Source organism: Bombina bombina, chromosome 5 (assembly GCF_027579735.1).
Source record: "Bombina bombina isolate aBomBom1 chromosome 5, aBomBom1.pri, whole genome shotgun sequence".
Lineage (NCBI taxonomy): Eukaryota > Metazoa > Chordata > Amphibia > Anura > Bombinatoridae > Bombina > Bombina bombina.
Genome location: NC_069503.1, coordinates 113,310,091 through 113,333,373, shown reverse-complemented (window position 1 = coordinate 113,333,373; position 23,283 = coordinate 113,310,091). Strand labels below are relative to the sequence as shown.

The following is a 23,283-nucleotide window of genomic DNA, read 5'->3' as shown; positions in this document are numbered from 1 at the left end:
CCGGTGCAATGTAAACTTTCATCATTGAAAGTGCTCCTGTTTTTAAAAGTATTTTTAATAACCGGGCACTCATTGCTGAAAATTGACATTCACTTTAATATATCTCCCAGATGTCAATCATTTGAGACTGATGTTCTTGATTATATAATTGTCTAACACTCCTAACACTGGCATATTAATAAACAACTCTAGGGGTGCTTTGGTGGTGAATGGTTGTGTAAAATGGTCATTATGAGGACAAATCTGTATATTCCTGTGTGGTGTTTGTATTCTATCACATTGACATGAGAGAAGCTTAGGTGCACATATATAGATGAACAAAGAACAGCAGGAGAGAACTTCCAATATGGGGCTTTTATAACTGTGATTTAGAAAGTATTATTTACAGTAGGATCCTTTTGATGCTTCTATTTAGAGAGTTTGTAAGGTTTATTTGTTTGTAAATAGTTGGTGTTTTGTGATACCGGATTTCAATAAAAAACAATTTCCACTTTCTAAACATGTGAAAGGTTTCTTCCCTTGTGAATCCTTTTATGCTTTTTCAGATGATTTATTCGTGTAAAACTTTTTCCACACTCTGTACATGTGAAAGGTTTTTCTCCTGTGTGAATCCATTCATGAGTTTTCAGATGATCCATTCGTGTAAAACTTTTTCCACACTCTGTACATGTGAAAGGCTTTTCTCCTGTGTGAATCCTTTCATGTTTTCTTAGACTACTATTTTCTGTAAAACTTTTTCCACACTCTGTACATGTGAAAGGCTTTTCTCCTGTGTGAATCCTTTCATGATTATTCAGACTACTCTTTCCTGTAAAACTTTTTCCACACACTGTACATGTGAAAGGCTTTTCTCCTGTGTGAATCCATTCATGTGTTTTCAGATGATACATTCTTGTAAAACTTTTTCCACACTCTGTACATGTGAAAGGCTTTTCTCCTGTGTGAATCCTTTCATGAGTTTTCAGATGATCCATTTGTGTAAAACTTTTTCCACACTCTGTACATGTGAAAGGCTTTTCTCCTGTGTGAATCCATTCATGTGTTTTCAGATGATACATTCTTGTAAAACTTTTTCCACACTCTGTACATGTTAAAGGCTTTTCTCCTGTGTGATTCCTTTCATGACTTTTCAGATGACTCTTTCCTGTAAAACTTTGTCCACACTCCGTACATGTGAAAGGCTTTTCTCCTGTGTGAATCCTTTCATGAGTTTTCAGATGATTTATTTGTGTAAAACTTTTTCCACACTCTGTACACGTGAAAGGCTTTTCCCCTGTGTGAATCTTTTCATGTTTTCTCAGACTACTATTTTCTGAAAAACTTTTTCCACACTCTGTACATGTGAAAGGCTTTTCTCCTGTGTGAATCCTTTTATGTTTTCTTAGACTACTATTTTCTGTAAAACTTTTTCCACACTCTGTACATGTGAAAGGCTTTTCCCCTGTGTGAATCTTTTCATGTTTTCTCAGACTACTATTTTCTGTAAAACTTTTTCCACACTCTGTACATGTGAAAGGCTTTTCTCCTGTGTGTTTCCTTTTATGTTTTCTCAGACTACTATTTTCTGCAAAACTTTTTCCACACTCTGTACATGTGAAAAGCTTTTCTCCTGTGTGAATCATTTCATGAGTTTTCAGATTATTCATTCGTGTAAAACTTTTTCCACACTCTGTACAGCTAAAGGGTTTCTCCCCTGTGTGGGTCCTTTCATGAGCTATAAGTTTTGTCATTTGTATAAAACATTTGTCGCACTCAGTACATGTGTGCGACTTCTCACCTGTGTGAATTTTGTGGTGTTCTAGGAGATGAGACTTATATCTAAAGCTTTTCTCACATTCTGTAGATTTGAAAGGCCTCTCCTTTGTATGAATCATTTGGCTAGACTGTAGACTTTTCTCTTCTTTAAATTCTTTTGAAAACTCAGTAAATGTTTGTGGCTTATCCTCAGGGATAATTATTTCACTAGATAAGGCATAATTATTGTCCTCTTGTTTGATGACTAAATTACTTTCTGTACATGATTGCTGCCCAGTTCCTGCAAATTCACCATCTTCTTAAAATATCTGCTGTGATTTACCCAATGTTGGTGAATATCCATTAGTGTCTAAAAATGTTGAAGTCTGTGGTATCATTCTGATGCTTCCTGTAGTGAAGGATGGATATGAACTATTCATGTTTGTCTACATAAAAAGAAATAAAATAAAGAAAAATAACAATATTTATTATTTATAATATAATCCATCTAAATAAAAAAACATAATTTATGCTTACCTGATAAATTCCTTTCTCCTGTAGTGTAGTCAGTCCACGGGTCATCCGTTACTTATGGGATTATATCTCCTCCCTAACAGGAAGTGCAAGAGGATCACCCAAGCAGAGCTGCTATATAGCTCCTCCCCTCTACGTCATACCCAGTCATTCGACCAAAACCAAACGAGAAAGGAGAAACTATAGGGTGCAGTGGTGACTGGAGTTTAATTTAAAATTTAGACCTGCCGTAAAAACAGGGCGGGCCGTGGACTGACTACACTACAGGAGAAAGGAATTTATCAGGTAAGCATAAATTATGTTTTCTCCTGTTAAGTGTAGTCAGTCCACGGGTCATCCATTACTTATGGGATACCAAAGCTAAAAGTACACGGATGACGGGAGGGACAGGCAGGACCTTTACATGGAAGGAACCACTGCCTGCAGAACCTTTCTCCCAAAAACAGCCTCCGAAGAAGCAAAAGTGTCAAATTTGTAAAATTTTGAAAAGGTGTGAAGTGAAGACCAAGTTGCAGCCTTGCAAATCTGTTCAACAGAGGCCTCATTTTTAAAGGCCCAAGTGGAAGCCACAGCTCTGGTAGAATGAGCTGTAATTCTTTCAGGAGGCTGCTGTCCAGCAGTCTCATAGGCTAAACGTATTATGCTACGAAGCCAGAAGGAGAGAGAGGTAGCCGAAGCCTTTTGACCTCGCCTCTGTCCCGAATAAACGACAAACAGGGAAGAAGTTTGTCGAAAATCTTTAGTTGCCTGTAAATAGAATTTCAGGGCCCGGACAATGACCAGATTGTGCAGAAGTCGTTCCTTCTTTGAGGAAGGATTAGGGCACAATGAAGGAACAACAATCTCTTGATTGATATTCTTGTTAGTAACTACCTTAGGTAAGAACCCAGGTTTAGTACGCAAAACTACCTTGTCTGAATGAAAAATCAGATAAGGGGAATCACAATGTAAGGCTGATAACTCAGAGACTCTTCGAGCCGAGGAAATAGCCATTAGGAACAGAACTTTCCAAGATAACAGCTTGATATCAATGGAATGAAGGGGTTCAAACGGAACACCCTGTAAAACATTAAGAACTAAGTTTAAGCTCCATGGCGGAGCAACAGTTTTAAACACAGGCTTAATCCTGGCCAAAGCCTGACAAAAAGCCTGAACGTCTGGAACTTCTGACAGACGCTTGTGCAAAAGAATGGACAGAGCTGAGATCTGTCCCTTTAACGAACTAGCAGATAAACCCTTTTCTAAGCCTTCTTGTAGAAAAGACAATATCCTAGGAATCCTAACCTTACTCCATGAGTAACTCTTGGATTCGCACCAATGTAAGTATTTACGCCATATTTTATGGTAAATTTTCCTGGTAACAGGTTTCCTAGCCTGTATTAAAGGTATCAATCACTGACTCCGAGAATCCACGCTTTGATAGATTCAAGCGTTCAATCTCCATGCATTCAGCCTCAGAGAAATTAGATTTGGATGTTTGAAAGGACCCTGAACCAGAAGGTCCTGTCTCAGAGGCAGAGACCATGGTGGACAGGACGACATGTCCACTTGATCTGCATACCAGGTCCTGCGTGGCCACGCAGGCGCTATTAGAATCACCGATGCTCTCTCCTGCTTGATCCTGGCAATCAGACGAGGAAGTATCGGGAAGGGTGGAAACACATAAGCCATGTTGAAGACCCAAGGTGCTGTCAGAGCATCTATCAGAACCGCTTCCGGGTCCCTGGATCTTGATCCGTAACAAGGAAGCTTGGCGTTCTGGCGAGACGCCATGAGATCCAGATCTGGTTTGCCCCAACGCCGAAGCAGTTGTGCAAATACCTCCGGGTGAAGTTCCCACTCCCCCGGATGAAAAGTCTGGCGACTTAGGAAATCCGCCTCCCAGTTCTCCACGCCTGGGATGTGGATCGCTGACAGGTGGCAAGAGCGAGACTCTGCCCAGCAAATTATCTTTGAGACTTCCATCATCGCTAGGGAACTCCTTGTCCCTCCCTGATGGTTGATGTAAGCCACAGTTGTGATGTTGTCCGACTGGAACCTGATGAATCTCAGAGTTGCTAGCTGAGGCCAAGCCAGAAGAGCATTGAGAACTGCTCTCAATTCCAGAATGTTTATTGGAAGGAGACTCTCCTCCTGAGTCCATGATCCCTGAGCCTTCAGGGAATTCCAGACAGCGCCCCAACCTAGTAGGCTGGCGTCTGTTGTTACAATTGTCCAGTCTGGCCTGCTGAAGGGCATCCCCCTGGACAGATGTGGCCGAGAAAGCCACCATAGAAGAGAATCTCTGGTCTCTTGATCCAGATTCAGCATAGGGGACAAATCTGAGTAATCCCCATTCCACTGACTTAGCATGCACAATTGTAGTGGTCTGAGATGCAGGCGTGCAAAAGGTACTATGTCCATTGCCGCTACCATTAAGCCGATTACCTCCATGCATTGAGCCACTGACGGGTGTTGAATGGAATGAAGGACACGGCAAGCATTTAGAAGTTTTGTTAACCTGTCTTCTGTCAGGTAAATTTTAATTTCTACAGAATCTATAAGAGTCCCCAAGAAAGGAACTCTTGTGAGTGGCCTTAGAGAACTCTTTTCTACGTTCACCTTCCACCCATGCGACCTTAGAAATGCCAGAACCAACTCTGTATGAGACTTGGCAGTCTGGAAACTTGACGCTTGTATCAGAATGTCGTCTAGGTACGGAGCTACCGAAATTCCTCGCTGTCTTAGTACCGCCAGAAGAGAGCCCAGAACCTTTGTAAAGATTCTTGGAGCCGTGGCTAACCCGAAGGGAAGAGCTACAAACTGGTAATGCCTGTCTAGGAAGGCAAACCTTAGGTACCGATAATGATCCTTGTGAATCGGTATGTGGAGGTAGGCATCCTTTAAATCCACTGTGGTCATGTATTGACCCCTTTGGATCATAGGTAAGATTGTCCGAATAGTCTCCATTTTGAATGATGGAACTCTTAGGAATTTGTTTAGGATCTTTAAGTCCAAAATTGGTCTGAAGGTTCCCTCTTTTTTGGGAACCACAAACAGATTTGAGTAAAACCCTTGTCCGTGTTCCGACCGCGGAACTGGATGGATCACTCCCATTAGTAAAAGGTCTTGTACACAGCGTAGAAACGCTTCTCTCTTTAGCTGGTTTGCTGACAGCCTTGAAAGATGAAATCTCCCTTTTGGAGGAGAAGCTTTGAAGTCCAGAAGATATCACTGAGATATGATCTCTAAAGCCCAGGGATCCTGGACATCTCTTGCCCAAGCCTGGGCGAAGAGAGAAAGTCTGCCCCCCACTAGAACCGTTTCCGGATCGGGGGCCCTCACTTCATGCTGTCTTAGGGGCAGCAGCAGGTTTTCTGGCCTGCTTGCCCTTGTTCCAGGACTGGTTAGTGTTACGGTACCAACAGTGTACCAAGGGTTAATACCAGGGAACAACGTCCTGCATAGGGAATCAGCAATTCACAAACCAGCCAGTTTTCAGGTTTAAACAGAATATCTGCTTTATTTGAAGGCAGCACACAGATTTATACACCCTGGCTTCAGGTTACAAAGGGCATTGGTTTAACAGTAAAGCAAACATATGAACAATGCATCAAACCTCTAACAATTGTCTATTCACAGGTAAAACAGATTAACATATTAAGTTAATTAACTAGGGAAGAACGTTTACTCAGACAATCTGATGTTGGGCAGTCTAGTTAACATAATCACACAAGGACACAATCAGTTTACCCAGACAGACTCCTGAGACACAATCAGATCTTAAACATACATAGAATACATCTTATTACAGAATATAGGAACAGTTCTTATTAGCTATAAAGTCTTTTATGCCCACTTTGCTTATAGAGTCACAATTGCTCCCACAAGGGGCACTCACACCCTGTACCCATCCTGTATTTATGGATACAGGGTGACATAGACATAAGACAGAGGTATGAAAGTACATGGGGTGTCCAGCATATAAAATTCCATATTTCCATGCAGTCTTTGGGTATCCTTAAGCCCATGTACCTCCAGCCCAAAGAATGTTCCATAACAGGCCCTCCAATGTACAGTGGCGAGATTGGTTTTGTCACATCTCTCCCCTTTTCCAAACAGACTAACAGGGTATCTGACCTCCTGCCGGTCAGTGCCCTGGTTAGTCCAGCAACCCACCCATAAAACACAATTAGTAGTACAGTCCACCCACAATAAATGGTTACTACACCTGAGTACGGGGAAAACTTGTCCATGTCCAGGTGCCTCACCACAGCTGTGTGGGGGACTGGTACGCTGAATTGGTGGGTTGCGAGGTGGGCAGAGACCAGCTGTACTCTGCCCGGGTGCCAGCACTACCATGGAAGTAGCCTGGTGGGAGCCTGGTTGCTGGAGGGGAAGACCGACTGTCTCCCCTTCGGATACATAGCTGTGCTGCTGGAGGGGGAGACCAATCGTCTCCCCTTTGGCTAAACAGCCGTGTTGCTGGGGGACAGGACCATCAAACTCCTCTCCCTCTGGTTTGTCATGCTCGGCTGTCCAGGGTATATACTGTGGCATATACCACCAGAGCGCCTGGTAGGCATGTCAGTTTGCTGGGACAATCCATCTGTATTCCCGTTATGAGAGAGAATTCTGTCCATACAAACAAGGGTTCAAATTCCTCAGTGCCCAGACCAGGGCCAAACAGTCCTTCAAAATCCCATCAGCTTCTTTACGAGTTTTCTGTACCTGCTCTTTATAGGTATCCACAATCCCTTCATACTGACATAGGGTGCCCTTGAGTTGCTGCACCTCACTATGAGCCAGCGTCAGCTTCTCCTCCAGTGTCACTAAGTTTGTCTTTAATGTTTCATGTTCCACTCTCAAGCTGGTGTTTTCTGCAGTTTGTCGGTGCAGCTTGTCTAGCAGAGATTCCTGTTCTAAACGTGCTTTTTCCTCTGCGCTCCTCTTCTCCTTCATCAGCGCATTGTAACGGGACCTCCACATATCAATAGCGGATAGAGATTTACTGAGCTCAGCGTCCTGGGGCTTAGCAGCAGGTGGGTCAGTCTCTGCTGCACGGATCTGGGCACGGGTAGTCACAGAGTTAACATCAGCGGGACCCATAGGAGCGTAGGCAGAAACAAGGGGGGCCAAGTCATTTCCAAGAAGAACATCAGCAGGTAAGTCCTTCTTGACCCCCACATTCACAGGTCTAGCGCCCACTCCCCAATCCAAATGTACCCTGGCAACAGGTAGGCTGAACACATCGCCCCCTGCTACCCTCACAGCCACAGTGTCTCCAGTGTACTGTTTCTCAGACACCAAGTTCTTTTGAAGCAAGGTCATGGTAGCACCAGTATCCCGTAGACCACTGACCTTCTTCCCATTCACTTTAACCAGTTGCCGGTTATTCCGGTGGGCAGCTTGCACAAGGTCTGCCTCATGTAGGATGCTCCAGCATTCTTGCGCCTCTACGTAGCGGGCCGCAGGATGAGGATTACGTGGGATTCCGCCGGCGGGTCTTCTCCAGGACTGCGCTTGGTTCGCTGCGTTTAGGGGACACTCTGGTCTTTTGTGCCCTAGTTGCTTACATCTAAAGCACCGAATAGGTTGTGAGTAGCCCCGCGAATTGAACAGGGCTCTCTGAGGGTAGTTCGTGGCCGGAGGCCGTGTGGTATAGCGGTGCGCCGGGGTTTGGTAACTGGCAGCTGCTGGGGTGACTGGGGGTCTGTACTCCACTCTAGCAGGGGGCTTAGTGGTAGCAATGTCCAGTTTGCGGGCATCCGTATACTCATCTGCCAAGCGAGCCGCTTCCTGCAGGGTGGAGGGTTTACGGTCCCGAACCCACTCTCGAACTCCTGCGGGTAATTTGTCGAAGCAATGTTCCAACAGGAATAGCTGCAGCACCTCTTCCCCAGATATGGCTTGGCACCCCGCTATCCAGTGAGCTGCTGTGCGGTGCACCTTACATGCCCACTCAAGGTAGGAATCTCCAGCTAATTTAACAGTGTCTCTGAACCGTCTCCGGTATGCCTCCGGTGTAACCGCATACCTGGAGAGCAGAGCCTCTTTTACAGTATTATAATCCCTGACTTCCTCATCTGGAATGGCCCGAAAAGCCTCTCTGGCCCGGCCGGATAATTTTCCAGATAATATCGTGACCCAGTCCTCTGCGGGTACCTTGTGTAGTGCACATTGCCTCTCAAAATCCGCAAGGTACCCATCAATCTCTCCTTCTGTTTCCAGGAAGTTTTTAAAAGCTGCAAAATTTACTTTTCTCTTTTCCATCTTAGTCAGTATTGTAATAATCCCCCTCTTCCTGAGGTTACTGGCTTGTGTAGTTGCTCTTCTGGGCGATAAGGTTCATTCCGTCGCTGCCACCAATGTTACGGTACCAACAGTGTACCAAGGGTTAATACCAGGGAACAACGTCCTGCATAGGGAATCAGCAATTCACAAACCAGCCAGTTTTCAGGTTTAAACAGAATATCTGCTTTATTTGAAGGCAGCACACAGATTTATACACCCTGGCTTCAGGTTACAAAGGGCATTGGTTTAACAGTAAAGCAAACATATGAACAATGCATCAAACCTCTAACAATTGTCTATTCACAGGTAAAACAGATTAACATATTAAGTTAATTAACTAGGGAAGAACGTTTACTCAGACAATCTGATGTTGGGCAGTCTAGTTAACATAATCACACAAGGACACAATCAGTTTACCCAGACAGACTCCTGAGACACAATCAGATCTTAAACATACATAGAATACATCTTATTACAGAATATAGGAACAGTTCTTATTAGCTATAAAGTCTTTTATGCCCACTTTGCTTATAGAGTCACAATTGCTCCCACAAGGGGCACTCACACCCTGTACCCATCCTGTATTTATGGATACAGGGTGACATAGACATAAGACAGAGGTATGAAAGTACATGGGGTGTCCAGCATATAAAATTCCATATTTCCATGCAGTCTTTGGGTATCCTTAAGCCCATGTACCTCCAGCCCAAAGAATGTTCCATAACAGGCCCTCCAATGTACAGTGGCGAGATTGGTTTTGTCACAGTTAGGTTTCCAGCCCTGTCTGTAGCGAGCAACAGTTCCTTCCTGCTTTGGGGCTGAGGAAGTTGATGCTGCTCCTGCCTTGAAGTTACGAAAGGCACGAAAATTAGACTGTCTAGCCCTAGGTTTGGCTCTGTCTTGAGGCAGGGCATGACCCTTACCTCCAGCAATGTCAGCGATAATTTCTTTCAAACCGGGCCCGAATAATGTCTGCCCTTTGAAAGGTATGTTAAGCAATTTAGATTTAGAGGTTACATCGGCTGACCAAGATTTAAGCCACAGCGCTCTGCGCGCTTGAATGGCGAATCCTGAATTCTTAGCCGTAAGTTTAATTAAGTGTACTACGGCATCGGAAATAAATGAATTGGCTAGCTTAAGTACTCTAAGCTTGTCTGTAATTTCATCCAATGTAACTGAGTTAATGGTCTCTTCCAGAGACTCAAACCAGAATGCCGCCGCAGCCGTGACAGGTGCAATGCATGCAAGGGGTTGTAATATAAAACCTTGTTGAACAAACATTTTCTTAAGGTAACCCTCTAACTTTTTATCCATTGGATCTGAAAAAGCACAGCTATCCTCCACCGGGATAGTGGTGCGCTTAGCCAGAGTAGAAACTGCTCCCTCCACCTTAGGGACCGTCTGCCATAAGTCCCGTGTGGTGGCGTCTATTGGAAACATTTTTCTAAATATAGGAGGGGGTAAAAAAGGCACACCGGGTCTATCCCACTCCTTGTTAATAATTTCTGTAAGCCTCTTAGGTATAGGAAAAACATCAGTACACACCGGTACTGCATAGTATCTATCCAGCCTACACATTTTCTCTGGAATTGCAACCGTGTTACAATCATTCAGAGCCGCTAATACCTCCCCTAGCAATACACGGAGGTTCTCAAGCTTAAATTTAAAATTTGAAATGTCTGAGTCCAGTTTACTTGGATCAGATCCGTCACCCACAGAATGAAGCTCTCCGTCCTCATGTTCTGCATATTGTGACGCAGTATCAGACATGGCTCTAATATTATCAGCGCACTCTGTTCTCACCCCAGAGTGGTCGCGTTTACCCCTAATTTCTGGCAATTTAGATAATACTTCAGTCATAACATTAGCCATGTCTTGCAAAGTGATTTGTATGGGCCGCCCTGATGTACTTGGCGCCACAATATCACGCACCTCCCGAGCGGGAGACGCAGGTACTGACACGTGAGGAGAGTTAGTCGGCATAACTTCCCCCTCGTTGTCTGGTGAAATTTTCTTTACATGTACACTTTTACTTAAAGTAGCATCAATGCAATTAGTACACAAATTTCTATTGGGCTCCACATTGGCCTTTAAACATATTGCACAAAGAGTTTCCTCTGTGTCAGACATGTTTAACAGACTAGCAATGAAACTAGCAAGCTTGGAAAAAACTTTTGAAATAAATTTACAAGCAATATAAAAAACGTTACTGTGCCTTTAAGAAACACTAATAAACTGTCACAGTTGAATTACAATGAACCAAATTTGTTATAGCAACCAAATTTACACAATAAATGCAATAAGTTAGCAAAGGATTGCACCCACCAGCAAATGGATGATTAACCCCTTAATACCCAAAAAACGGATAACAGAATATAAAAAACGTTTTATCACAGTCAAAAGCACAGTCTCACAGGTCTGCTGTGAGTGATTACCTCCCTCAAAACTAGTTTTGGAGACCCCTGGGCTCTGTAGAGACGTCCTGGATCATGGAGGAAGGAATAGGAAGACTGTGAGTGAATTCTTACTGCGCAAGAAAGCGCCAAAATAGGCCCCTCCCACTCATATTATAACAGTGGGGAGCTCAGCAAACTGAATTTATTCATAAATAAACGACAGCCATGTGGAAAAATAATGCCCAAAATTTTTTATCACCAAGTACCTCAGAGAAAAACGATTAACATGCCAGTAAAACGTTTTAAAATAAAATTATGAAATGATACTAATAAGCCTGCTGCTAGTCGCTTACACTGCAGTGGGGGCTCAAATATAAGTTAAATGTACACAGTATTTTCTTAGTGAAGTTCCATTCCCCAGAAATACCTCAGTGTAACATACATACATATCAGCCTGATACTAGTCGCTACTACTGCATTTAAGGCTGCACTTACATTATATGGGTATTAGCAGTATTTTCTCAGTCAATTCCATTCCTTAGAAAATAATATACTGCAACATACCTCCTTGCAGGTGAACCCTGCCCGCTGTCCCCTGATCTGAAGTTACCTCACTCCTCAGAATGGCCGAGAACAGCAAATGGATCTTAGTTACGACCGCTAAGATCATACATAAACTCAGGTAGATTCTTCTTCTAATGCTGCCTGAGAAAAAACAACACACTCCGGTGCTGTTTAAAATAACAAACTTTTGATTGAAGATATAAAAACTAATTTTAATAACCACAGTCCTCTCACACGTCCTATCTATTAGTTAGGTGCAAGAGAATGACTGGGTATTACGTAGAGGGGAGGAGCTATATAGCAGCTCTGCTTGGGTGATCCTCTTGCACTTCCTGTTAGGGAGGAGATATAATCCCATAAGTAATGGATGACCCGTGGACTGACTACACTTAACAGGAGAAATCATATTCTTTTATACGCAACAAAAAGTCTTCCATTTTGTGTTTATTTTTAAATGTATTTACCTGTAAATCACAAATTAAAAAAATGATGACAAAGAATGTTGCATAATGTTCTCAGCCAGGGGCAAGAGAGGTGGCACCCACCATCCTCATTTAACATTGCACAAGCAACTGAATATACAGTGCTGCATGGCTCATGCTCAACAAGTTGGCTGAGAACATGATGTCTTAATTATCACAGACTATAAATCGGTGTGAGATGTTTTCAGAGGGTAAGAAGCAGTAATTTTACAATACTTTTAAGCTTTCAGCTGTGGTTGTTCAATTTATATAAACAGCCAAAAAAACTTTAATAATATTTACTGCAAAATTAAGCACACAAATCAGGGGCAGTTCTGGGGTGGGAACACTCACTGGGAACAAGGTAGTCATTTAAGTGTAGTTATGGGTGTTCATGAGCAAGGTCAGGGCAGGGGAAGTTGGAGTTGCAGGTGTTCTAAGTTCAGAAGTCTGAGGGCGAGGTTAGGCAGTTGTTGGACATGATCAGTCTAAAAACACAGAGGGGGAGTAGTATTATCTTTCATGTAATTGGCAAGAGTCCATGAGCTAGTGACGAATAGGATATACATTCCTACCAGGAGGGGCAAAGTTTCCCAAACCTCAAAATGCCTATAAATACACCTCCCACCACACCCACAACTGAGTTTTACAAACTTTGCCTCCTATGGAGGTGGTGAAGTAAGTTTGTGCTTGATTTTTCTTCTATGATAATCACTTCTCAGCATATTGAAGCCCAATTCCTCTCAGAGTACAGTGTTTGTCAGAGGGATGTGAAGAGAGTATCGCCTATTGATTTTATGGTATATACTCACGGGAAATCTTTTCAAGGTTTCTCGGTTATTGGTCGTAGGGATTCATCTCCTACCTCCCTTTTCAGATCGACGATATACTCTTATATACCATTACCTCTGCTGAGAGTTTTCAGTATGGGTTTGGCTATCTGCTATATGTGGATGGGTGTCTTTCATAAGTATGTATCATTATTTAAGACACTCTCAGCTATGGTTTGGCACTTTATGTATTAATAGTTTCTTTTCTATATCTAAGATAGTTTTAAATATATGTATGTTACTTCTATTTGCCATGAGTCAGGTCTATGTATATTTCCCTTTGCAGACTATCAGTTTCAGTATGGGAATCATGTTTTAGGAAGTTTATTTTCTTACTTGGGGTATAGTCTCTTTTTCAAATTGACTTGTTTCTCTTTAATTTCGAGGGCAAAATTAGGCTCATGAGGTCGCAAAATTCTGTAATTTATTGCGTCATTCTTGGCGCAAGACTTTTGTTGGCGCGAATGTGCTTCTATGATGACGCAAGTTCGTCATTTCCTGCATCTTTGTTGACGTCAGGTTGTTTGGCATAAAGTTGCATCAGTCATGATGCAAGTTGCGTTATTTTCGGATGTTTGTTGGCACAAAAAAAAACGTTTCTACTTCATTTTGCGTCATGCGCCTTACTTGGTGCCAAAAAAATTGTTTTTATTTTACCCCACTTCCTATATGCCTCTTGCCTTCTTAATGCTCAGAGGGCTATGCTAAAGACCACCCAAAATTACTCAGCAGAGTAATGAAGTAGCGCAAAAAAACACCCTGTATCTCAGTAGATATTTGATATAAAAATAATAAGAAAGATTAAAAAAAAAAAATTAAAACTAGATACATATAAAAGTTATATAAAAAAAATGTGTTCAGAGATATAGATAAAATACTAAACATATCCTGAAAAGCATAGCATGTAATTCAACAATTGCGTATGTTTAATTTATAAAAAGTCTATATTCACAAATACTTGTACTTTTGATATCGAATCCGTGATATCCTCCACATCAAAATAAAAGTGATAGTTGGTCCTTGAACGTTCTGCAGCTCCTCTTAAAAAGGTATTTCCACAAACCCCAAATGCGCACAGTCTAAAAAGAGGAGAGAAGCGCAGGACACGATTCAAGTGTAGATTATACTTTAATCCATATAACACGCACAATAATTTACTCACAAAATGTAAAGATATTAAAAGCACGTCTGGTGTATATATCCCTCGTAGTCGTGTAGCTTGAATCTCTTTTACATAGTTAAAAGTTCAAAGTGCCTGTCCGCAAATCTCTGATTACCCCCACACTGTTCGATATATTCAGGGAAGTAAAGATTGCCACCTGCACACAAGCCTCAATTCACAACCGCTACGTAAGGGACACACCTGCACACACTCTCAGCTCACTACCAATAGGATTACCTCTAATGCTGAGCTCACTGCACACGAGGACCTACGGTGGCTTCACAGGGTGAAAAGTAAGAACCACTGCAGCTGCGTTCTACGCGTTTCGTCCCGGCCGTCGGGACTTTCAACGTGTCCCTTACGTAGTGGTTGTGAATTGAGGCTTGTGTGCAGGCGGCAATCTTTACTTCCCTGAATATATCAAACAGTGTGGGGGTAATCAGAGATTTGCGGACAGGCATTTTGAACTTTTAACAATGTAAAAGAGATTCAAGCTACACGACTACGAGGGATATATACACCAGACGTGCTTTTAATATATTTACATTTTGTGAGTACATTATTGTGCGTGTTATATGGATTAAAGTATAATCTACACTTGAATCGTGTCCTGCACTTCTCTCCTCTTTATCTTTTTAGAGGGCTATGCTGTTTGCATTTTCTCCCATTCTTAAAACTGCTATATGAGGAAATTGAATATTTTGTCTAAATGTTATTTTTTCTTTTACATTTTGCCCTGACCCTCATCCCAATGGGGGTTGCTCCTTCTTTATAACTGTCACAAAATGTACTTAAAAGATGCAGATATAAATATAATAGTTTATATTTGTTTAATGAGTGATCTATTCTATTTTCCCAGTAATTAAAGTTAGCATAATATCTATTTTACTCACCTAACACATATGAGTTCATGCTGATAACAGGCTGCAATGTCTGTGCTCAGGAAGAAGGTTCCCTTATTCACTCCAGTTACATCAATACCTGATATCTCTCAGTGCTCTGGCCGTGTCTGTAAAAAGTATATTAAATGGTTTAGACAGATAATAATAAATAATGGCTCTGATTAACTGTACGTATGGTATAATTAAAGGCACACATATAAATTCATGTGATACAGATCAGCTGATTAGGTTATTACATTGATTCAGCACAAACATTTAGTAGAGTTAACACTATGTGTGTTATAATTGCCCCTTAAAGGGATATTAAAGTCCAAATTAATCTTGTGTGATTCAGATAGGGCATGTAATTTTAAACAACTTTCTAATTTACTTGTATCATCAAATTTGCTTTGTTCTCTTGGTATTCTTAGTTGAAAGCTAATCCTATGAGGCTCCTATGCTAATTTCTAAGCCCTAGAAGGCTGCCTCTTATCTAAATGCATTCTTCCACAGCTAGAGGGTGTTAGTTCATGTGTTTCATATAACAAACATTGTGCTCATGCACGTGGAAGTATTTAAGAGTCAGCACAAATTGCCTGAAATGCAAGTCTGTGAAAAGATCTGAGATAAGGAGGCAGCCTGCAGAAGCTTAGATACAAGGTAATTACAGAGGTAAAAAGTATATTTCTATAACAGTGTTGGTTATGCAAAACTAGGGAATAGTAAATAAAGGGATGATCTATTTTATCAAACAATAACATGTTGGGTGTTTACTATCACTTTAAATATGAATCTTCCCAGATCTATACAACATAATGGTAGAAAATCTATTTATGATTGGGGCCATATCACAACTTTACAAATATATTATAATCTTTGTTTTCTGTCATTTATATGAAACAATATTTTCTCCTGAAATAAATGTTAAATATAATTGGTTTAAATATAAGTTAAATTGGATACTGCCGTATTGGTATTGTACTTCCTACTAATTCTCACTGTCAGACATTTTGTATTTGTCATGTGCTCCACCCCCCATCCTTTAACTTCTCTTGGTCAATACTGTGCTGTCTTAAATCACACTGCAATGGGGTATGAGAGGGATAGGCACTAAAATGTTCATTTCAATTGCTATCTTAGATAAAGAAAAGGAAGTGTTTGTGTTTACATAGAGTAATAACATAATGAGATGTTTTTGTTTTGTTTTTTTTATTGAGAAGACATGAGCAAATAATACAACAGATACATGTACAGTATACATAAGTAAGAATAAATCCATTTGTTGTCAGAAGATAGGCTTATAAAGTCGATAAACAATCATAATCTTCTGCATACATCATGAAATTATCTAGATATGGGAAGAAAACATATTGTAAAATCTGTGATAGTTGTTGATCCGGCATATGACATAACAGTTAAACAATAAAAGAAAGCATTCTGATGGGAGTGCACTTTTTTGAGTATTTTAAAAAAAACATTGTAAAACTACTCCCAGTTATGAAACTAGTGAATCTCCTCTTTTTTTTTTTATAGTCAATGACAGTGCGGATCAGGTCTGCCAGACCTCGCTGAATACGGAGAGCAATTCGCTCTCCGTATTCAGCATTGCACCAGCAGCTCACAAGAGCTGCTGGTGCAACGCCGCCCCCTGCAGACTCACAGCTAATCGGCCACCAGCAGGGGGTGTCAATCAACCCGATCGTGTTGAATTCCGGCGATGTCTGTCCGCCTGCTCAGAGCAGGAAGACAGGTTATGGAGCAGCGGTCTTTAGACCACTGTTTCATAGCTGGTGTTTCTGGCGAGCCTGCAGGCTCGCCAGAAACACGGGGCATCAAACTCCGGAGCTTGATAGATAGGCCCCATTATATTTAATTGTATGCAGTGTTGAGAAATATGGCCACATAGCATAAATATAGGAACATGCTGACAAATGTCAGATTGCTAGAGAAACCATGATAGATGCTGTACATACTAGAACGCTATAGTACACAAGTGCTATAGTACACAAGTGCTATAGTACACAAGTGCTATAGTACACAAGTGCTATAGTACACAAGTGCTATAGTACACAAGTGCTATAGTACACAAGAAAATAGTAGATAACACCTATACCTTATGGCCAAAATACAATTCTGATATTAGTGCACAAAGTATATAGTGTTGGACTAGGATTGTGGTTCAAAGGGAGCCTCAAACAGAGTTAGCACCTGCATGCAAGTTAGCTAGAATATAAGCCTCCCACTTTCTCACTAGCAGAGTGCAGTTATTGATACTTCTATTTCTTCTATATGCTGTCATAAAATTTTCTTTAAACTCATTCACTTGAGGGTTACAGTCCCTTAGGATGTGCCAATGCTTTCTTAGAATACCATTGATCTTCTGACTGAATTCATTGAACTGTGTTACAAACACTAGACGATCTGTTTCTTTACTTTTGTACCTTTTGGGTAATTCTTTATTGTTGACTACATCTAGTTGTTCCTTGATTAGTGATATTGGATACCCTCTATTGATAAATTTATCAGCCATCTCCTCCAACCTTTGCTTACATCTATTCTCCTCAGACACTATGCGTTTAACTCTTAAAAATTGGCTCTTTGGAATAGCCCTAAAGATACTATCTGGATGGTAACTTCCATATTTCAATATATTGTTTTTAAGATAGGGACTGTAACCCTCAAGTGAATGAGTTTAAAGAAAATTTTATGACAGCATATAGAAGAAATAGAAGTATCAAAGACACCCTTGTACATTCGGATATAGGCAGTAACAGATTGAACATACAGAAGACTATAGGCCCTAGGAGGGATGGATGTTATCCCTGTTTGAACTGCAGTAACTGCAGTTCAATGATTAAAGGCGAATATTTCTCTCACCCCATAAATGGTAGGAAATACAAAATTAATAAATATCTTACTTGCAGGTCATGTTACTGTATTTACTTGATCAAGTGTCCATGTGGTTTGATCTATTTGGGCGAGACCTGTAGAGAGGTAAGGGAGAGGATAACAGAACATAAGTCTAATATTAGATGCAAGAACAAAGAGGCTCCTGTTTCCTCTCACTTCCTCTCTATGGGTCATAACATCAGTCAGCTCAGATTCCAAATAATTGAACAGATTGATAGACCAAGAAGGGGGGGTAATAGAGAACATATACTAAAAACAAGAGAGATGTTTTGGATATACAAATTGGAAAGCCTAATACCTAAGGGTATGAATAAAGAATTCGATTGGAGTCTGTTTTACTAAATATTTGTCTTTCCTAAAACATCTCTATAGATAGGTAAATCTTCCCTTTCTAATGGGCTGAGTATTATGATACCTGCATTTCTTTAATTTAAAATAATTTTCTAATAACCCCTTTTAATGGGCTGAGTAAAATTGGAGGGAAATGTTTAAAAATTATCTTTACATATAAAAATACTAAAGAGAAAAGTAAAAAATTATTTTCAAAATAGGCCTACAGTGTTCAAATTGACAGTAATCCACATAATCTCCAGCAGCAATTTTTTGAAACTTATAACATCAACTCTAAAATGAAAGAGTCCAAATTAACATTTAAATAACAAGTAAATAGTATCGGCATATCTGCATATTGTGTGTAATATTTCTTCTATTTTAATTTTGTACATATGATTTTATCTATTAACATTGTTTGATACTTAAACCTTTTCAATGTGACTATTCAGAATGCTTTTTTACAATAGGAATATATATGTTAGATGGCCACAAGATGGCAGTGATACAATAATGAGTAGTCACATGACAACAGGTGAACAATTGACCAGGTGTAAAGTATTTAAATGATGAATCAGTGTATGTTCAGTATACATGACTAAGGACCTATAGCAGGTCTGAAACGTTGTATGTTTGTCTAAAGACCCCATATGAAGAAATAAAGGTTTTTTAACTATTGGTGGCTGGAACAAATCTTTTTTGCTACTTGGAGTATTTGCAGGATAAGGCAGATCCTGGGTTCCGTGCCCCACAAGCCACATATCTGTTGGTGCTGTTTTCCACACTTTGTTTTAAAGACTGCTGACCTGACAGTTGTGCAGAAATCAACCATTGACACCTTCCATAAGGAGGGAACGCCTGAAAAGGTAATTGCAAAAGAAGTTGGATGTTCCCAAAGTGCTTTATCAAAGCACATTAATAGAAAGTTATGTGGAAGGGAAAAGTGTGGAAGAAAAAGGTGCACAAGCAGCAGGGATGACCGCAGCCTGGAGAGGATTGTCAGGAAAAGGCCATTCAAAAGTGTTGGGGACTTTCACAAGTAGTGGACTGAGGCTGAAGTCAGTGCATCAAGAGCCACCACACACAGACGGATCCTGGACATGGGCTTCAAATGTCGTATTCCTCTTGTCAAGCCACTCCTGAACAACAAACAACGTCAGAAGCGTCTTACCTGGGCTAAAGAAAAACAGACCTGGTCTGTTGCTCAGTGGTCCAAAGTCCTCTTTTCTGATAAGAGCAAATTTTGCATCTCATTTGAAAACCAAGGACCCAGAGTATTGAGGAAGAATGGAGAGGCACACACTGCAAGATGCTTGAAGTCCAGTGTGAAGTTTCCACAGTTTGTGTTGATTTAGGGAGCCATGTCATCTGCCGGTGTTGGTCCACTGTGCATCATTAAGTCCAGGGTCAATGCAGCCATCTACCAGGAGATTCTGGAGCTCTTCATGCTTCCTTCCGCAGACGAGCTCTATGGGGATGCCGACTTCATTTTCCAGCACCAAAACCTTGTTCAATGACCGTGGGATTACTGTGTTTTATTGGCCAGCAAACTCACCTGACCTGAACCCCATAGAGAATCTATGGGGCATTGCCAAGAGAAAGATGAGAGACATGAGACCGAACAATGTAGAAGAGCTGAAGGCCACTATTGAAGCATCCCAACCTTCCATAACACTTCAGCAGTGCCACAGACTGATAGCTTCCATGCCACGCCGCATTGAGGCAGTAATTGCTGCAAAAGGGGCCCATACCAAGTACTGAGTACATACAGTATGCATGCTTATACTTTTCAAAGGTCTGATATTTTGCTATGTACAATCCTTGTTTTATTGATTGCATGTAAAATTCAATTTTTCTGAGATTGTGGATTTGGGGTTTTCATGAGCTGTAAGCCATAATCATCACAATTATGACAAATCATGGCTTGAACTATCTTGCTTTGCATGTAATGAGTCTAGCTCATATATTAGTTTCACCTTTTAAGTTGCATTAGTGAAATAAATGAACTTTTGCACGATATTCTAATTTTTAGAGTTTCACCTGTATGTATATTTCCCTCTGCAGACTATCAGTTTCAGTATGGGAATCATGTTTTAGGAAGTTTATTTTCTTACCTGGGGTATAGTCTTTTTCAAATTGACTTGTTTCTCTTTAATTTCGAAGGCAAAATTAGGCTTGTGAGGTCGCAAAATGCTGTAATTTATTGTGTCATTCTGGGCGCGAGAATTTTTTGGCGCGAATGTGCGTCTATGATGATGCAAGTTTGTCATTTCCTGCGTCTTTGTTGATGCCAGGTTGTTTGGCATGAAGTTGCGTCGGTCATGACGCAAGTTGCGATATTTACGGATGTTTGTTGGCACCAAAAAAAATGTTTCTACCTCATTTTGCGTCATGCGCCAAAAAATTTGGTTTTATTTTACCCCACTTCCTATATGCCTCTTGCATTCTTTATGCCCCGAGGGATATGCTGTTTGCATTTATTCCCATTCCTAAAACTGCTATATGAGGAAATTGAATATTTTGTCTAAATGTTATTTTTTCTTTTACATTTTGCCCTGACTCTTATCCCAATGGGGGTTGCTCCTTCTTTATAACTATCACAAATGTACATACAAGATGCAGATATAAATATAATAGTTTATATTTGTTTAATGAGTGATCTATTCTAAAGTCAGCATAATATCTATTTTACTCACCTAACACATATGAGTTCATGCTGATAACAGGCTCCAATGTCTGTGCTCAGGAAGAAGGTTCCCTTATTCACTCCAGTTACATCAATACCTGATATCTCTCAGTGCTCTGGCCGTGTCTGTAAAAAGTATATTAAATGGTTTAGACAGATATAATAAATAATGGCTCTGATTAACTGTACGCATGGTATAATTAAAGGCACACATAACAATTCATGTGATACAGATCAGCTGATTAGGTTATTACATATGTGCTATTGATTCAGCACAAGCATTTAGTAGAGTTAACACTGTATGTGTGTTATAATTGCCCCTTAAAGGGATATTAAAGTCCAAATTAATATTTCATGATTCAGATAGGGCATGTAATTTTAAACAACTTTCTAATTTACTTTTATCATCAAATTTGCTTTGTTCTCTTGGTATTCTTAGTTGAAAGCTAATCCTAGGAGGCTCCTATGCTAATTTCTAAGCCCTAGAAGGCTGCCTCTTATCTAAATGCATTTTACATTTTTTTCACAGCTAGAGGGTGTTAGTTCATGTGTTTCATGTACATAACATTGTGCTCATGCACGTGGAGGTATTTAAGAGTCAGCAAAAAATTGCCTGAAATGCAAGTCTGTCAAAAGATCTGCGATAAGGAGGCAGCCTGCAGAAGCTTAGATACAAGGTAATTACAGAGGTAAAAAGTATATTTCTATAACAGTGTTGGTTATGCAAAACTTGGGAATAGTAAATAAAGGGATGATCTATTTTATCAAACAATAACATGTTGAGTGTTTACTATCACTTTAAATATGAATCTTCCCAGATCTATACAACATAATGGTAGAAAATCTATTTATGAGTGAGGCCATAGCACAACTTTACAAATATATTATAATCTTTGTTTTCTGTCATTTATATGAAACAATATTTTCTCCTGAAATAAATGTTAAATATAATTGGTTTAAATATAAGTTAAATTGGATACTGCAGTATTGGTATTGTACTTCCTGCTAATTCTCACTGTCAGACATTTTGTATTTGTCATGTGCTCCACCCCCCGTCCTTTAACTTCTCTTGGTCAATACTGTGCTGTCTTAAATCACACTGCAATTGGGTATGAGAGAGAGGCACTAAAATGTTCATTTCAATTGCTATCTTAGATATAGAAAAGAAAAGGAAGTGTTTGTGTTTACATAGAGTGATAATATGATGAGATGTTTTTTCAACAAGTTCAGTCCATTTAAAAAGGACCATAACATATAGAATTATAAAACAACAGATGCATAATAAAAACACAATGCAATAACATTTACTATTAATTTAAAAAGAGCAATAGATTGTTTTCTGATAAATGCAGTTCTGCACCTGTACCATGTGACAGCTATCAGCCAATCACAGACTCATATTTTTATATAATGTAAACTCCTGCCTATGCTAAGTAGGAGCCGCTGCCTCAGGTCATTTAAAAGGCTGTGTACAATTTAATAATGAAAATAAATTGCAAACAGCAAACAGTTATTTTACATAAAAACTAAACCTAAAGGTGAAATTTCCCATACACTTTATACTATTTTATACACCGGTAAAACAAGTCATTAGAAACACATTAAAGGGACAGCAAAGTCACAATTACACTTTTATTATTCAAATTAAAACAACTTTCTAATTTACTTCTATTATCAAATCTGCTTTATTCCCTTGGGGACCTTTGTAGCAAAGCATATAATGCACTATGGTGCGCTAGCTGCTGATTAGTGGCACTACATACAAGCCTCTTGCCATTGGCTCACTTTTTGTGCTCAGCTAGCTCCCAGTAGTGCATTGCTGCTGCTTCAATAAAAGATATCTTTATATATATAAGCAAATATCATAATAGAAGTAAATTGGAAAGTTGTTTAAAATTGTATTATTTATTTAAATGATGAAAAACATTTGCAGTTCTTGTTCTTTTAAGTGAAAACCAAATTTACAGGACACTGTCCCTTTAAGTCTGATCATGTGACATAAACAGCAGCAGCTGAAGGTGCAGAATACACTCACTAAGGTCTTTACTAACAACAAGAATCAGTCACAGATCAGTGGGATAAACGTTCTGATGATAAACAGCTGCAGCTAATAGAAATAAGAAATGTATTATAAAATAACCTCATTAGAAATAAAATAATATGCAGATCACAAGATATTTATGATTAGATCAGTAAATGTGATGAGACTGATACAACAGGGCCATAAGCTGAGTGATATTTATTACTGGAGCAAATAGCAGCTTCACACTAATATTAAATGAAAATGGTTTATATGGGCTCTACAGTTAATTATAAACCTATAGGGAAATACAAGATTCTAATTGGCTGATACTTAAAAATCTGTTGCTCATTGGATAACAGGAGCAAAGCAACCCCCACAAATGTAGTATTGGACAGACCTCCTCAAGCTTGAAAACTGCTATAAATCATTAAAGTGAAGGTTAAGTTACCCGTTTCACAAACTTGAATTAAATTCTTTTTGCCAAATAAATATAAGTCTC

The 23,283-nt window shown here is 40.0% G+C and overlaps 1 protein-coding gene across 2 annotated transcripts; it reads right to left on the bottom strand.

Moving 5' to 3' along the window:
- Positions 1-37: 37 nt before the first annotated feature.
- On the bottom strand, positions 38-20,888 carry LOC128660042 (gastrula zinc finger protein XlCGF26.1-like). 2 transcript variants are annotated; one of them, XM_053713637.1, is made up of 4 exons: positions 20,772-20,888; positions 17,754-17,819; positions 14,848-14,963; positions 38-2,180 (listed from the first exon to the last, which is right to left on the bottom strand). In XM_053713637.1, the coding sequence occupies exon 4, from the start codon at positions 1,872-1,874 to the stop codon at positions 495-497; it is 1,380 nt and encodes a 459-aa protein (XP_053569612.1). In that variant the 5' UTR covers positions 1,875-2,180; positions 14,848-14,963; positions 17,754-17,819; positions 20,772-20,888; the 3' UTR covers positions 38-494. The 2 variants fall into 2 exon arrangements, with proteins under 2 accessions (XP_053569612.1, XP_053569611.1); XM_053713636.1 differs by lacking the exon at positions 17,754-17,819 and having other exon boundaries at positions 20,772-20,882.
- Positions 20,889-23,283: the final 2,395 nt, after the last annotated feature.